The sequence below is a fragment of the Macaca nemestrina genome, chromosome 14 (assembly GCF_043159975.1).
Source record: "Macaca nemestrina isolate mMacNem1 chromosome 14, mMacNem.hap1, whole genome shotgun sequence".
Classification (NCBI taxonomy): Eukaryota; Metazoa; Chordata; class Mammalia; order Primates; family Cercopithecidae; genus Macaca; species Macaca nemestrina.
Window position 1 is genome coordinate 44,102,762 of NC_092138.1, and position 18,651 is coordinate 44,121,412.

Here is an 18,651-nt window from a genome sequence, read left to right on the forward strand (position 1 = left end):
AATATATAATATATACCAAATATATAATTTGGTATACCAAGTGTATATATATATACACACACACACACACGTATTACACACACTCACATAAATATGTACATACATTAATATATATAATCAACACTGAACTAAAGAATCAACAAATCCACTGTATATTGCCTTATAGAGAACAAGTGGAAGAGAAGTATGAAAATAACACCTGATTACTGTCATCTAAGAACTTACATTCACTTTTTATTTGGCTGAGGGCACGGAGCAGTATAGAGGAACTGAGAATTTCATAAACCAGGTTCAATATATATTTGGTATACCAAAATTTGGTAGTTGGTGAGAAGGTTATATTTTCCTATATATTTGGTATACCATATATATACACACACATACACACACACATAAATACACATATATACACACATACATATACATACATGCATATACACACACATATATATACATACACACACGCTTTGAAAAATCTAAAGACTAATAAAAAATGACAAGATAAGGATTATTATCCAGGGACTTAATTGTATTACCAGTGAAATGATTTTTTAAATGATTTGTCATTTTTAATGAATAAGAGAAAACAGTCAAAATTATTCTTCAGAGAATAATCTTACTCATAATATTGAGATATTTCTTCCAACCTTATTTGTGGGACTAAAATTCAGTGCTATTGGAAACATAAAGGAAAAAATAGAGATATTACCATTTCAGACCATGAAAATGTTTGGGATTTTAAAGTCTTAGTTTCTTGCATAAATAAATACTATCACCTCGAACACTCCCTGCTAGGCAACAGTTATGAGTATGTTCACTTTTATCTCCAATTATGTTTGTGCCTGGGATTTTCTTATACCCAAATGAAAGACCTGATGAAAAATGGATAATAGTAAAGTATACTGGATTCTACCAGGAAATTTATACAAGAATCCAGCATGTCTTTGTACTCCTAGGGAAGGCTATTTCCTTAAGTAACTCACCAATATTGAAAACAGGCATTGTGAATTGCTGTGGCTCTATACCATTCACATTAGGAGTGGATTGTGAGACATTATATAGCAATTACAATATTTAAATTTTTGCCATATAACTATGTAACTGGAAAATTTGCCAAATTTAATATTTTTCTCCCCACTTTAGGCATAGCATTGCCCTTAACTTAAAGCTCTGCTCCACAAAAGGCAGACCAAGTCTTTTGGAAAGCTCAGAGAAAGGTGGTGAGCATTCATTGACTGAGCAAATAAGTACTGAGTACCTACTATGTGCAGGCGCTCTGCTAGTTGCTGATTAAAAGTCAGAGCAATAACTGCAAACGTTTTATTGCACATCTACAATATGACAGGTGTGGTGCTAAGCATTTCACAAGTATTTTCTCATTTTACCCTCACAACTGCCAAATAAAGTGCATGCCCACTCCAAAGCTCAGGAAACTGAATCTTAGAAAATAAAACTAATTTACCCAACTACATAGTGAATAATATAAAACAAACATTTAAACTCACAGCAAGATTCCAGAATACATGCTATTGCTAATACAGGCCCTAGAATTCATATGGTTTTATCTTACTCATTCTTAACATTAAAAATATACATATAAGGTGGAAATGATATTTCTAAAACAGTGACCAATCACTAGTGCAGATACAAAAGAAAGAAAACAAGCTTCAGTAAAAAGTAGATTTTCCTAGTTTGAGGAACTTTTCTTGTGTTACCTTGGTAACAGTAATCTGATTTGTCACTAATGCTCTATATTAAATATAAATAACTTGTATTCATTCATCCATTCATTCAACAAATACATATTATTTATTTTATGGTATGCTCTCATAATATTACTATCAATTGTGGTTTCCTGTACTTGCATTGTACCCACCTTTTATTCACCTATTTTTCCAACTACAATTGTGCCTGAAAAACATGCTTTCAAACTTTCACCATAAACTGTCAAACTAGAAATTAGCTACTAGAAGTAGCCGATATTAAACTTTCTCTAATACTAATACCTCTGTTTCAATGTATTAATCTTTGCCTTATTCCAGAGTGCCTTGATATACACAAGCACACACAGGGCATTTTAAAAACACAGAGATAACTCTTTCATGTTATAAAATAATTCTTGGCCAGGCACGGTGGCTCACGCCTATAATCCCAGCACTTTTGGGAGGCTGAGGTGGGTGGATCACTTGAGGTCAGGCATTCACGACCAGCCTGGCCAACATGATGAAATCCAGTCTCTACTAAAAATACAAAAATTAGCCAGGTGTGGTGGTATGCGCCTGTAATCCCAGCTACTTGGGAGGCTGATCCAGGAGAATCGATTGAACCTGGGAGGTGGAGATTGCAGTGAGCCAAGATCACGCCACTGCACTCCAGCCTGGGTGACAGAGACTCTGTAAAAGAATTGCTACCTTAATAAAAAGATTCATTGAAAGCTGCTTTTTGAAATTAAATTCCCCTTGTAAATTTAATCTGTTTTATTTACTAAAAATTAAACTAATAAAAAATTATCAGAAACATCTCTTAAATAAAAGAAGGTATATGGATGTTTGTTTTAAACTTAAAAAAAAAAGTTTTCTTTAACTGAGATGATACATGCCACACAAAGGAAAATGGAGATATAGTAATTATCAAGCTAATTGGAAAATTATAAACACCCAAAAGGAGAACTTATAACAGCTTGGAAAATTATAAACACCCAAAAGGAGAACTTATAACAGCTCCTCATAACTAGCTCTGACCTTTTCTTTAAAAATCTGACTTTCAGTTAAAAAAAAAAAAAAAAAGGTTTTCTTATAACGAATCTCAAACATCTCTTCTTACATTATTGGAAAATTAGCAGTATATTTTTATTGGGTCCTTTCTGTTTTTCAACCAGTATCAAATTTTGATATTAGTTGACTGCAATTCAGTGTATCTTCCATCCACACAATAAAAGAGAAAAGACCATGGCTGCAGATTGATTTCATTAGAATACTTCCTATGAAAATGTATAACAGAAAAAAATCTAGTCTCTTGAATTAATCTCAATTAATTACAAATGATAATACAAGACGCTTAATCATTATTTTTCTTCTATATTCCTTAAAAAATTGCTGCCATGTTTTCACAAAATAATAACCTTTCACTATTTTTTGATAATTTATGTTTATTTTTCCTCCGACAGCAGTAAAAGTAACACATCCAAAGTCGCACTGGGCCTCTCTTAGACTCAGTATCCCAAATTGTAAGGTGAGAAGATCTGTAGGGATTTTCCCAACTCTAAAATTCTACAAGTTAAAGACCTCTTTCTTAAAAAGCAAGCTTTTTATCTACATTGAACCAAATGAGTTGACTACTGGACTTTGAATTGAGCAACATGAAAGTGTTACTCAAAAGTCAGGTTATACATTATCTATTTCGCTTTAATAAATAAAATGTATTAAATCCCTAAATTTAACTAGCGTATGCTAAACTTTATTAAGTATTGCTTACTATGAAGAGGACTGCTCTCTGCCAAGATAACCAGAAACCGAATTCCTAGGATGCTAGAGCTAAGAGGGCTAGTGGATGTCCTCTAGGCCAATTCTCTTCCCTGACAGACACAGAAACTGAGTCACTGAGAGGGACAAAGTTTCCCAAGCACCTGCAAGCAGCAGGACCACCAATGGTTTTCTCTCCCACTTCAGCAAGCTGCTTCAATCACTATATGGCATAGAATGAATCTCTACATCAGTAAACAAAGGAATGGAAGAAGGTAATTCCATTATCAGGTCACTAAATAATTTAGAGTCTAATTTTTCTTTTTTAATGTAAAGACCTTATGTTCAGAAACTTACATTCCAAAGTAAAATTATGTCCATATGCAGATATGTCTTCTCCTACGTGCATCTTAATAAACAAAAAAATCTATCATCAACCCCCAGAAAACAAAAACTGAAATTAAAAGAATAGAGTAAATCTAAATTGTATATTTTCATTCCTTCTAAAAGGATTAAATAACAGAATTCTAAATGGTTTGTTTGTACTTTCCATGCAATATGTAGATTAACCATGAAATTCTGTTTGGGACACTTTGACATCTGTTTTCAGTGCATTACAATGAAATCTGGGGACTTGATACATACATTTGCTGTAATAAAACTGTCACTAATCAGTGTTTTCCAAAATATTGCCCATAACTATTACTATTCAGTAGTCTCATTTGCATGATCTAATATTGTTGCTACATCATGTTTTTCCCTGACAATGTGTTAGCTAGTCCCAGGCACATGGTCGAAAATGGCTGCAAACCACTCAATAATCCCAGCATTTCCATAGTACTCTGTGTATACGCATGCAATCTGTCCTAGAATTGAACTAACACTTCATCCTTCATGAAATATTTTCTCTGTAACTGGAACACCCAAGGTTGAATTCACATCCCTGAGTATGAAAAACTCAACAACAATAAAGAAGCCCACAGTGAGGAAGAAATTATGCCTCATGGGCCTTCCACAACAGGCGATGCAAACATAATCCTTATTCAGAAGTGCCTTCAACAAATCTATAATGATGCTTTCTGAACAATAAGTGCAGAGTCTATCATTAACTTAGACCATTTCTATGAACTAAAGAACAAGACTGGACTAGACTTTAAAACGGAGTCTACTTCCTTTCTCTAGGATCAATAGACAGCCTTATCAATGACAGATACCAAGAGCCACAAGTTCACAACAAGTTAACACAAACTCCTGGATATTAGATTGAAAAACTGTTTCTGTTTCATACTGCATATATCTTGTGTGTCACGTACAAAATATGGATCTCAGTGGAAAAGTAAGTCTGACAGCCCAAATACGGTATTCGCCAAAAAACAAAACCTTACTAAAAACAATTTGCCTACCTATGTTGATTCTAAATGAATTCCATATTTTATCAGTACTTGGCATTATATTCACATTGCTCAACAGTCCAATATAATTTCATTTTGTCCTCCCATGAACTCATCTTAAACCCAAAATATGTTTCTCCATGCACATGTTTTATATTATGCGAATGTTGGATACAAAAAGCAGATTAATTGTAGGCCCTAATGCTGTGTTTGTTAGTACTAAGAAGTCATTCCAAATGTTCCAAAAGGGATTAATGTAGTATAACAAGTCTATTTAATTATTGTAAGACCAGTGATCCTCATATTACTATAAGCAGCTTTTCCCTTATTTGGAGACTGTAAATAGAACAGGAATTGTTACATGATAACTTTAAGTCATATCCTAAAATGTTGATGCTTTACCATCAGGAATAAAGAAATATGCAAGCATCTCTGACAGGCTATGAAAGGCAACTAGTATTTAAGAACCATGTATACGCTCCCATTTTAAGTGAACATCAACTTTAAATCATAAGTGTAAGCAAAGGTTTTCAAATACATTAGAAAGACATAATACCAAATCCTTCTGCCATCAGCAGCAATCCCAGTTTACATATGTTTAAAAACTGTGGCTGCACTTTGTTTCATGTATATGGTTTTCGATTTTTGTGTATCCCATGAACAGAATGGCTACTAAACACCAGCGTGTTATCAAAAAGAAAAGGAATGCCACAGATTATTTAAAAATTATGTGCCAGAATCCAAACAAGCTAATCAATTGTACCGATTCTGCTTTCTGTACACCCTAGTTACCCTTTAACTAATGGATAAACAGTGAAATAACTTTTCCTATTAACTCCTGGCTAGAATGCCTAGGTATATGACACACTTATTATAAAGTGCTCCATATAAAAATATGCCTTTTTACACTGCATCAATGTGACACATGATTTAAATTCTCCCAGTACGGACTGTGGATATGGACTAATCTCTCCACTTTCCAAACCTCCTGTGCAAAGTGAGGGGTACAATTCACTGGCCATAGAGAAACAAGCACCAAAACTAGTTCCTCCAAGGATCCATGACCGCATGGACCCAACCAACCAGAGCTACTGAAGTGAAACACTGTGATCCCAAATCACAGTTTCGTAAGAAGTAAATGTTTTAACCGTTTTCCATTTGGTTTCCAGTTGTTCTTAGCAAAAGTGAAGTCAATTTGAGTAATAAATATTAACTTATTTCCTACAGAGCTCATTTAATTACTTAATTTTCTTAACACCATAGAAAAGGAGGAATGGGAAAGAGTGACTTAAAGGAGAAAATTAAATGGTAAAAAAATCAAAACAATTCATGCAACTGATTAAATGGTTTGAGGGTTTGTTTGTTTTTGTCTTTTTTTTTTTTTTTTTTGAGACAAAGGGTCATTTTTAAATATGATACTTTCAGACTTTAAAAAGAGACGAAAAACCAGCATGCTTTTTTAAGAACAATCCAGTTGGCCAGGCACCGTGGCTCACACCTGTAAGCCCAGCACTTTGGGAGGCCGAGGCGGGAAGATCACGAGGTCAGCAGATCGAAACCATCCTGGCTAACACAGTGAAACCCTGTCTCCAGTAAAAATACAAGACAAATTATCCGGGCATGGTGGCGGGCGCCTGTAGTTCCAAGCTACTCGGCAGGCTGGGGCAGAAGAATGGGGTGAACCTGGCAGGCGGAGTTTGCAGTGAGATCGGGTCTCAAAAAAAAAAAAAAAAAAAAAAAAAAAGCATAATCCCTTCTAGCCACATCATCATCACTTCTGTCCAAACAAATCTAAAACATAAGTGTAGTTCTCCCAAATGTGGGCAATTTAATTTTTTTGTATATGACAGTTTTACACTTTCATTGGAGTCCAGTGAATTACAAGTACTTGATAGGACACCCTTTTTCCACACCAAAACTGAGTTATTTATTCAGAGAGCCAGTAATAAAATTATTTTATTCCTTCCCTTCAAATATACCTAGATTGATCAATAAATTTATTCTTTGGTAAATCTGAGATAAAAAGTCTTCTAAAACCATACAATCATTCCAATTTAAATTGGTTTTAAAACTACACACAACTAGCTAACGTCATGTGCCTACACAAAGAGTTTTCACTAATAGTTATTTATGCACACTGCTGTGAGCAGGACTTTGATTTTCTCTTTGGTATGTCTTGCTATCTGAGATAAATATGAACTAAATGATGACTGTCTGCTTCATATCCAGTCATTCCTTTTTTTCACTACTGGATAGTTTCTCTGGCAGTCTACATTATGCTATTTTCCTTCCTATATAGTAGTAATTACTATTATTAACATTATTGCTTTTTCTTACATGAATTATTTCATTTAATCCTAAAGCAGCACAGTGAAGTAGGCATTTTAATCCTCGATTTACAAAACAGTGAAGCAAAGCGCACGGAGCTTAAGTGACTTGACCAAGGTCACAAAGCAGATAAATGGCAGAGCCAAGACTAGAACCCAAAATGTCAAATTCTATGCACATGATTTTTGTTACAAAATGAATGTTTGGGTCTTCCCCAAATTCCTATGTTGAAATTCTAACCCCTAATCTGATGGTATTAGGAGGTGGGGCCTTTGGGTGATAATTAGGTCATGAGATTGGAGCTTTCATAAATGTGATTAGTGCCCTTATAAAAGAGATCCCAGAGAACTCTCACTCTTCTGCTGCATGTACAGAAACAAGGAAAAGTTGGCACTCTGCCACCCGGAAGACAGCCCTCACTGGAACTTGACTGTGCTGGCACTCTGATCCTGGGCTTCCAGCTTCCAGAACTGGGAGAAATAAGTTTTAGTGTCTGTAAGTCGCCCAGTTTATGCTATTTTGTTATAGTGGCCTGAACTAAGACATTTTCCTTGCTCTGCAAAAACGGAAAAGGCAGAAGTGAGATATGCTCAACTTCTTAAGCAATTCAAAATTCAAAGGATGACAGAATACTTTAATTTGCACAGTATTTACTCTTCAGTCTAAGAATAAGCCATCTTTCTTAAGTAATTCCTGCAAGATCTAAGACCCGCCTCTCTCTTTTTCTTCTAACTTCACTTCTCCTCAACTCCCTACAACACATGTGTGCATGCGCACACCCCCGGCTCCCTGCCCACACATACACACAAGTTGGATAACACATAAGTTGGACTAGGAACTTTAACTCAACAGGTGAGATCACCTTAAAATTATTTCAATGGAGGAACTGAGGTAGACATCTGGAGAAAACTAAAGATATTTTTAAATCCTCTGGGCTGGTTGCTGTTCTCATATCATAGTCCCACTGTCATCTGACCCCTTAGCCCACTAACCACATCTAAAGCCAACTCCACATTGGTGCTGCCCCTGAGGATGCTGATGAACCAGCAGAAAGGCATAAGAGATGTTTTCTACTCTAGACTCGTTTTTACAGGAGAAGAGAGAAAAACTGAGGCCATGGACTAAAATCAGATTCAGAGCATTTCACTCAACCTTCCTCCTCTGACCCCTATGATTCTGGATTATCAACATGATTCATTCTGAAAAAGCATTTAAATTCCTTGAGCCTGTGAACATTCCTAGGGGAAAAATAGCTTAAAACACAACAGTAACAAACAAACAAACCAGAAAGAAAGAAAAGAAAGCCTCTCACCTGCTATTTTCAGATATTTTTTAGATAGGAATACAGAAATCTACTGCTTTTTTTCCAAGGTTCTAGTGCCTGTAGCACATTGTCTCTCATCTGTCAGTGTATCTACACACATGTATAAACAGTACGCAACACGCAAGTAAGGAAATGTACATTTTAACTTAAACTTCCTTTTTTCCTCTAATAATTTAAAAATAAAATGTAACAGCTTGGATTTTAAATATTTAATCTGGCAAATATAGGAAAAATCATGAACTATAATGTCATATTTGGCAAAGAAGAGTTTGGTAGGATAAAAATATCTGTGTTTTAACATTTTAGAAGGCTTTTCCAGTATTTTAAAAATAAAATTATTTCACTGCTTCAGAAGAGAAGAACGGAGGTAAAATTCGCTATTTTTGCACATGAGGTTTTCACGAAGAGTAGAAAAAAAACAATTTTTATATTCATTAAAATAAATAGTTAATTTTACATGCTGGCAAAAGTCCCCACAGAAATAAAATCTTCATATTTACTAATGGTTCTCTACTATGTCATGAAATTTAGCTATTTAAGTCACAAAAGATAGGATTCCCTTAAAACTGTAACATAAGATGGAATACATAGAGTTACAACATTACTCATTTGTAAAAAAAAAATTTTGGATTTACCCTAAATGGTTAGTATATAGATTTTTTTCAGTACTAGTCAAAGATTCATAGTGTTAAGTTCAAAAGTCAGTTGTTTTCACATTGGTAACTAAAAGCATAACTAAATTTCCCAATTTTACCTCATATTATGACAATAAAATATTTTTATTGTAGCAGCTGAAAATGCCGAAAAGTAATTATTAAAGAAACCATAAATATAAAAAGCTGAAAAGTCAACCTAAGAGCGCGGAAAAGGAAATTATGATACACACCATCATAAAACACAGAAACTGAAAATCTAAGCAGAAAAGATCTAAAACCCTCCAAATGCCAGAATACTATGCCCCATCTCTTGTAGCAAGGAGGGCTGCAAATTTGTCCCCATCGCTGTCAGCAAACAAAAGAAAGTCACTTCTACAGCCAGACCATGTCAAACAGAAGACGTAGCTACTGCAGAGGGACGCCTTGAATCCACTGGTGTGTAAAGTAAGGGCTTCGGCCTTTTTGTCAGCTATTACCATTAAAGAATAAGAGGAAACAGTGACATTATTACACAATAGAAAGGTCAAACAGCTTGCAGCCATTTCATGACCCAAACAAGTCAAGGTCAAGGGATTCAGGTAGCAACTTAGCCAGGGCATAAGTTACAGCGCAAATGAATTGTTTTAACACATCAGCTTTGGTCAATTAAACCTAACAAGGCAAGTTGCATCACGTAGCAGGGTTCCTGACACCAAGGCCAGAAGCTGAGACCGACCTCATAAAACAAGGCTTTTAACATAGCATAGCAAATTTAAGGTAATCCATCCAGAAACTGCAGATGTCAGAATAATAAAATACAAGTTGTCCTACGAAGGAACACTTTTTACACTTTAGAATTCACTAATAGAGGGGTATAGACTTCATATTGACATGTTATTAGCATAGGCATAAATGTAATCCCCCGCTCACATGAATTACAGAATACACCCTACTTCAAAGGACTTTTTCTTAGTATCTGTGCTCATGATTAGACTTTTGTCCCAAGCTCTACCATTCCCTGTTAGCACCAAAACATTTCTCCAAGTATTTTTTTCAAAATGAGTATGAAAAATCAGGTTTCTTAAAAAAACAGTTCATTCAGCATGAGAATATATATGTGTCACTTAATATTAATGGATGCTTGTTAAATGCTTTTATGTAGTTTTATGAGAGACATGTATTTCAAAATTCAATGAATACTATTTATTAAGCTGACTATTTTGAGAAATAGGCTATTTTGAATGGAGTCGAAGCTAACTAAAATTTTAAAACTGCATGTATTTAGCATGAAATAATTCTTTTCTTAAAGGTAATTCTTATTTTATTTCGCACTTGTTTAAACAAATTCCATTTTCAACTGGTTTATGCTTCCTCGATAACTTACTGCATGTTCTGAACTGCCTTTAAAATAGGATTCTGAAAATACACAACCTCCAGGCAACTTTTGATAGTAAAATTACTTCATCCATCACCCCATATTTTTAATTATATAGTCCTTGTTCAGAGTTCTTTAATTTGTCAGTGATTCATCAATGCTGTCCTGTTTAAGCTATCATCATAAACAGAATATGTGTACCTAAGTGTTTTATTATAAACAATATATTTATGCATGTAATCATCTGCTTTCCCATTTTTGAACAATTACATTTTGAAGATTTTTTAAAAATGTGTGGCTTTCAATTCAGCCTCAAGGACTTTCCACCTCATTGGTTAGCTATTTCTTCCAATTTTCTGAATAATATAGCAACCAAAAAGCCCAACCATTCAAGTCCTATTAGTCTCACATCCTCTAACGTTCAATCTAATACAAGCTAATCCCACAGACTCACTCCTTACTGCACGCACTTAGTTTTCACAAGTTCTCTGCAGTTTGATGATTTATTCTCTATGCCAAATTCTAACAACTAAATTCAGTTAAATTAACCGCATCACATAATTAGAGTTCAAGGTCCTAAGAATTTACTTTAAAATGAGACGACATACCACGTTGCCACAGAAAAGTGAGCATGATCAGAAGGAAGCGTCTCTTCTTGCTATGCTTGGCACTGGGGCATGCGGCCGTAATAACTGAAGTTTCCGATCGCATAACCACTAGTCCTTGAGATTTCTAAAATTACTCCTCCTGCACAAGGATGGAGGGAAAAAGGCTGGAAAACTTGCTTTGAACATTATGTTGGCTAATCATTTGCTCCACCATAGCACATACATAGGAAAACCCCTTAAGTGTCGCAAGTTTTACTTTCATCAACTTCAAACTGGAAAATGCTATTCTTTCATAAACCAAAGAGAAACATTTACCCAGAAGCTAGTTTCAGAGCCAGGGATCGCCTTTGCCCATAATTTTCAGGTATTTAATAATTGACCATTTTAATGAGTGTTTCATATGCTCTTTGCACTCTTGCAAACTTGGAGCTTCAAACAAAGCAATAACTACTTCTTTGATTATGTCCATTATCATGTAAACCACCATGATAACAGAAATGAAAACTAACTTATCTCAATTTTTAAGAAATCCTGTGAATTCTGACATAACCTCCCGTTGGGTCCCTCTCTCTTCAGGTGCTGAAATTCTAACTGGCCAGCAGTGATGGCAAGACTGCTAGTGTTAGAAAGCACAGTTTTATATAGCTTACCAGTCTAGATTTTCAGTTTAATCTGGCTGAATGAAAGCTTATAAGGAGAAAGACCTTACTAAACTGGGTATCTTGGACTATTGTTTCAAATTTTAAGTGCCAAATTCAAAAGGAAAAGGTTAATGGAGGATTACAACTTTAACTTCCTTATGACAGCTTCTTCCTAAATTCCAAATTTAGGGAAAAACAAGTAAGTAAATGAAAAATCCTACCAAATCGATTACAAATCTTTATGTTTGGAAGTGCTTCTTAGGTACCACTTTAGAAAACAGTAACTTCAAAGAATTAAAGCTGTAGCAATAGGTGGCCTCTCTAAATGGCTCCTATCCAGCTCTAAGTCTCCAGGCACAGACACTATAACTGTGCCCATCAGGAAGGCACTCTTCAGGAGACCTGACCATCACTCCTGTCACTGCAATGCACAGTCCTCTCCAATTACCATGATTCTCGAACAATGCATATTATTTTGGTTCTTACAAATATGGAGATATTTGGAATTATTTTACCACACAAGAGATACTGTGCACTAAATTTGTAAATCCAAATACATAATCTAAATATTTTTCATTATAAAATTTGTAGTGCTGTATATACAGGGTGGGGGGAAGGATGCCTAATGCTGTCGGTAGAATATTTTACCAACCTTTGCTGCCTCCAGAAAGTGGGGTACTATATATTTTTAAATATTTGAAAATCATAATTGATGTAACAAATAAGCGTCCCATCCTTCCCTCCCTCCCTCTCTCCTTCTCTCCCCCCATACTTCCCTTTGAAAAATGAGATCATATTAACAGCAATGCAAGAGCTTAGTTTGCCATATCGGAACACAGATGCCAAGCTTCCCCAGCTGGCAACTGGGGCCTCAGAGTTTAACTCTTAAATTGTCTGCTAAAGCTATCTTGTGGCAGGGACTTCATGGCATAGAGGGTGAACTTCTGGTCGGAGACTGTGTTTTCTTATCAGTGAGAAAATTGCTAAGTATCTTATCTCACAATATACGTTCCCACAAAGGTCTCATTAAGCCTAGGAGCAAGACGTGCCAATAAGAGCCCTTCTTTATCTTGTGAATTGTGTATGAGCCAGAATGCAAACAAATGTGCACTAGAGTTCACAAGTTCAGTCAAGGACAAGTTGCTAGATGGGAAAAATTAACAGTGCTCCCCTAAATCAAACATGCATACCAAGTATTTTTCCTACACACAAACTTTTATGCTCCCAGAGCATTTCACAATGCAGACACATCAAGTCATCCTAGAGAGCAGCCTCATTTTAATCAATTATGAAAGCTTATTTTTTCCCATAATGGGAAATACCTGCAAATGAAGTGAAATCTGTTAAAATGTTAAAATACACTGCCAACTTGCAAACAATTATCTACTTAAGCTTTTCATAAAGAAATAATTGTTACCCAAAAGGATTCTGAAATTCAGTAACTGTAGGAAGAAAATAATTCTTAGTATTTGCTTCCTCACTAATGATATGTGACAACCAGGCAGGCTTCTATTTCAAATACAATAATAATGATTACGACCTCCCCTGTAAACAACTCACATTTTTCACAACTTCAAAATGTACTTCAATTATTATAACATTTAACAATAAAGCAACAAAAGTGGCCATCCAACAACAGATCATAATTTTAAGGGTTCAACAAGGCTAAAGGAAACTACTTTTTCAGGATAGCAATGAGGTTTCTGGGCTCTCTTTAACACTCCAAAACATGTTTAATAAGAGTGCAAAGTACAGTCCAAAAATCAGTTAGGCTGACTCATTGTAAACTCTAATCTGTTATATACATGACAACAGTCACTATCGAGACCTTTAAATGTCTTGGGGTGTTGTGACCTCTCTCTTCAAAATGCTTTCCTGCCCCAGAGAAAGGCCAATCCCACTCCCGCCCCCCTACTCCCACCACCACCACCCCCTTCCTTTTTTCCCCTTCGGACAGGACACAGTCTGGCAACTCAAGGCCTCCCATAGGCCAGACTTCCTTCTGTGCAGCCCTTTGGGTAGAACTGCTAATCCTTCTTATTAATTAACGAGATAATGGTGCCTAACTGAAAAACAATATTAATGCTAACTATCCAGGAAACTTTAACCAAAATTATTCTAGCCTTCTGGTTGATTTTCCCAGTGTACAAAATTGTGCACTGAAAATTTCGTAACATTGTGATGCAGGATTGAGAAATTCCAGAATAACTGATTTTATATCAGACCTGAAGGCATAGGTCTCCTCTTTAAAGTTTTCTCTCTCTCTCTCTCTCTTTTTTTAAACATGTATTCTGTTACGCATTTCTAACTAGAGAGGAAAAATGAAGTCCTCTCAAAATGTTACTATAAAATTTACAAGAGTGTACAGTGAGGGAACTAGAAATTGCATAACAAATAAGCAGAGATGTGACTGAGAGCAACAGTCAGTCATAATGAATGCATTACATATCATTACGTTAGGTTTGTCCTCCACACACTTGTCATAGCACACCCTGCATCCTATAGGACCCTTATATCCCAGGAAGGTGTGTTGTGCAAGGCTTGCCTGGTTTTTGTTTGCTTTTGTTTTTGCTTTGCTTTCATGAATGCAATAACAAAGACAATATGGGGAATAGGTACCACCTGCCCAAGAATCATTGGACATCTTTAATATCTTTGGGAAAATAGATACCATTTAGAGCTATTTTTTCTTTAATCTGTCACAATTTTTTTAGACAAAACCTAAAAAAAGGAAGAGTTTTATATTAGCTAAGATTTGCTGCAGCAAACAAGCAAGCAGCTTTCACTCAGGGATTGTCAAAAACTTTCCAGTGTGCCCACTGCAATGCGGATGCCAACCAACGAATCAAAGGCATTCAGCAACTAGACAAAGAGGGTCTGATGCCAACCTCGGTGCCACTGGCAACCATTATTGGCATCAAACACAGTGTCTGCCTTTTTTTTCCCCCTCGCCTGGCACTTCACAAACAAAATGGCGGTTCTTGTAGCAACGAAACAGCCGAAGCGCAGCCCCTGAATCAATAACATCAAATGATTTTATGGATTTAAACGCAGTTACTCCCAAATGATGTGTTCATTTTAGGTGAAGTGCAGGGGGACACTGAATTTTATAAACAACTATACTGAACATCAGCCTTTGCTAATGTAAGGAAATAGCAAAATGGACTGAATTGCGGTCAACCAGACTATATGCATAGTAGCCGAATAACAAAGAGATTAAGCTTTAAAGAAAATACTGCCTCATGGCCATATAATGCAAAAGTCTAATGAACTATGTATCAAAAATGATTTCAAAAAGCATAAATGTTTCCCCAAACCATATCAGATGCAGATGTAGCACTATAGCTTGTGTCAAAGCTCTAGTAACTCTTCCCACATTTCAGAAAGATGAGGCTGCTGGGCATGAAGAAGGAAAAAAAGTGTGGGTTGAACCAAAAGAGAAAGAGGGAAAAAGAAAAGCATAGGAAGTTGGTCAACAATGAAACTTTAGTACATGATGGTCTTTATTTCATCTTCCAGAAGAGATGCAGTATGCGATCTTGTATAAATAACCAAGAGGACTATTGACATTTCTAGATCTGGAAATTGTCAATATATTGTAACATCACTCCACACTGCAATGCGGATGCCAACTAACAAATCACAGGCATCCTGAGCTAAACAAAGAGGGTCTGATGCCAATCCTGGTGCCAGTGGCAACCATCTTTGGCATTCTCTCTGTTCTTTCTCATGTTTTTCTCCCAGTCATTTAGAAGTGGGGAGAGAGAAAAAGGGGGAAATGTAATTTTGTTGCTCTTTCTGTTGCAAACATTACATTTCTCTTTTCTGATTTTTCTTTCATGTTTTCATTTATACTTCTTTACCTGATTTATAAAACAGACTTAGGTGAGTTATCATGTCCTTAGAAGAGAAATAAGAAGTCATCACTCGCAATATGCAGCCCTCTGACTGACTAGAGAATTATCTTTTAAAATCTGCCTTCTTTAATCAATTGCACTACAAAATGACATAACTAACCTACACTTGACAAGGAAAAATATATAAATTTTGAAAAGGGGAAAACACAAAAGCATCCTGACGTGAGTTTCTCAAAAGAAGAACCAAAAGATGCTAAGAGAAGAGGATGCACTGGGGCTGGCAGGTAGCAGAGGATACAAGTTAGATGCACAAGATAAAATATGAAAAGTTCTTACAATAGAGATAGTTGAACTAACAACAACAAAATAAATGTTTTATCTAAAAACATGGTCTCTAAGAGTTGCTTAAAACTTTTTGATTATCATGACCAGTGGTGCAACATGGAAGGTATTTATGCGTTTTTTCTTTTTTCAATCTATCTTTACAAATCTTTATTGTCAGTTCATCAAAATTAAGAGATCTGGCTGCCTGCCCCAGGAGTAAATGTGCATGCAGGCAGGCACACCTCAAAACCTAGCCTTCAAGCAACTTAAAATGTGAGCAGTAGTAAAGTCGTTGCAAATCTTCCCTCCCTGCACTAAAAAGTTACATGACCCACTTTCTGAAATTTTACTTCCATCCTTGACTTTCACAACACAGTTACAACACATTTATAGTCAATCCAACACATATATACAGCCCACCTTAAAGTGTCACCTCCTGGACATCTGTCAATCAAATAATTGTCATGTGTTACTGAGTTTTATTTTAGGACACATGGGACAAAAATATTATTTTCCCCTAACCTTCATTATTTGGACTGTAATTCTTAAATGCATGGAAATATTAAACACAATGTTTCATTTTTTCAGGAACAGGTAATATTTCTAAATGTGCAATGTCCAACACCATTATTTAAAATCAGACTAAAAATTCTAAAATGACACTTAAGCATATCTCCAAAGCTACAAGAAAATCAAGCCAAAAAGCACATAGTGAGTACCTAGAATTCAGAGTCAAAAAAGTAATTTTGATTTTTTTTGAATAATAAAGCTCATAGCAATGTATTAAGTCTCACATTTATATAATGAACATCACATAACAGTCTGTCACCTGGCTATCTGCAGGCCATTTCTCTTCCCATCAGGCCAAGTTTGGAAATGACCCACCATCTGTGACAGCTCAAACTTCAGTCTACTTTTGGTATGCTGCTTTGTAAAATGATTGTTTTACTATGGATTGTTGCTAATGCAAGGACATCTATATCTTGATGCATTTATTTGAAGAAAAGAAATTCTTACCTACTTAAGGAAACTATATTAAGAAAAATAAAAATAAACATTTCATTAACTGAAGTATTCAGTAATAACATCATCTTTTTTAATTATTTAGGCAACATTTATACCACTCTCCTTATCAGGTATTTTAAATAATAGGTATGGTATGCAGTTTCTGTATTCTTTTTGAAATTTATTTTAAACCAGTATAACCAGTCCACTTTCTATTTTTGTTCTGTAAGTAGCGCTGCGACTTTCCTCCTCGGTAAGTTTTATGAATTTACATACAAGTAAACTAACATTATTAAGTGTTCCCAAGTAACTCTGGGAACATATTATAAATAATTTAAATAATAACTCAATTCTATTTAATCGACAGTGAATACTGCACAAAAGTGATGATAGAAATATTAAAATTAAGTAAATCTAGGTCTACGTAAGATATATTTTTGATACTATCTATCTTAAGCATTTTGTAATAGTAAACATTAGTTCTGTTTTCAGTGCAATACCACTAAATTCATAAACAAAGTTCCTCTATCTCATTAATTAAAAAGATTAATACAAAAGTTACTTAGAATGGTTTGACTATTCATAAATAAAGTTACATTTTCAAATCAGGAAAAGATTACTAGACTAGATGCAAAAATGTAGCCTACCACAGAAAGTATAGTGTAATGAACTACATTTGTTAGACTACCCTATGTCTTTGAAAAACAGTATTATTAGATACTTGAAAACACACCTCTTTGTGGTCTTTCTTAAGTATCCAAGCCTATCCAGGTATAAAAGCCCCGTGTCTATTTACATGGCTCGCACATGGCAGTGGACATGTGAGTGAAAGCGGACACCCTACTGTACCCAGAGAGGGTGGAGGATATCTAGGGGCCTTGAGAACCATCTAACTCAAGCCAGATACTCTGTCTACAGAGGTTTGTGTGCAGTGTTTGCCGTGCTAGAAAAAAGAACAATCTGCTCCTACCTTGCTCCTGCACGTAGTATGCCAAAAACAAATCAAGCTCCTTAACTGATACTGTGATATGATGTGGCTGGACACAAAGTGCTGGGTTTGTGCAATGTGGGGATTTCATGAGCCGCTCTCCATCGGTACTTTCCAAGGGGATGCCTTTGAACAGGATCACCATGACTAGATCCAGACGCCAGACTTTGTCTGCCTGTCGCAAGCAGTCGATTCTCCTAATCTTACCCTTCTGGTCGGGATTGGATAAGACACAGCACGGGTGCTTCTTGCCAGTCACGGTGAGCACAAAGTCCTCTCGATACTCCTGGCGAATATCTTTGCGCAGTTTGGCCAGGAGCCTGGATGCCCACTTCTGTTTGATTTCAGGCTTTTCACTGAGAAGCTCATCTTTGACTGCTCTTTCTTCATCCTTTGACATTCGCTTCTCATGCTTTTTAAAGTACTTGCGTTTTCGAGCCTGCAGGTTGAACCAAGTATAGGCAATTGCACGGACATGTGGAAGAAGTGCCTCGATGAATGGGTGAAATTCATCCTGCGAAAGACAGAGGGGTGAGGAAAAGATGTGCATAGTCAGTTTAATTTTAAAAGCTCAAAAAATAAGAAAATAAGACCACAATCCGTTTCCAATTCAGTACAAAAAGTTATACATGAAAATAACATTCTTTTCTTATTTAAAATTATCAAAATAGCAGGACAAGAAGAAAGTAAAGTATGCCCAGCTGTCCCCTTTCC

At 35.7% G+C, this 18,651-nt stretch overlaps 1 protein-coding gene across 25 annotated transcripts in view; it reads right to left on the minus strand.

Moving 5' to 3' along the window:
* The window catches only part of LOC105489095 (nuclear factor I B), a 240,750-nt gene that overhangs the window by 207,346 nt on the left and 14,753 nt on the right, over nt 1–18,651 (minus strand). For 22 of the 25 annotated variants that reach the window (XR_011612585.1, XM_011753770.3, XM_071077800.1 and 19 more), the window contains exon 2: nt 17,920–18,451. Coding sequence is in view for 24 of the 25 variants with exons in the window: in XM_011753770.3 (XP_011752072.1) it covers nt 17,920–18,451 (532 nt within the window). In the remaining variant the exon portion in view is untranslated. Of the gene's footprint in view, nt 1–11,122; nt 13,643–17,919; nt 18,452–18,651 lie in introns of those variants that run through there. The other 3 variants (XM_071077802.1, XM_071077803.1, XM_071077798.1) reach the window with 3 other exon arrangements.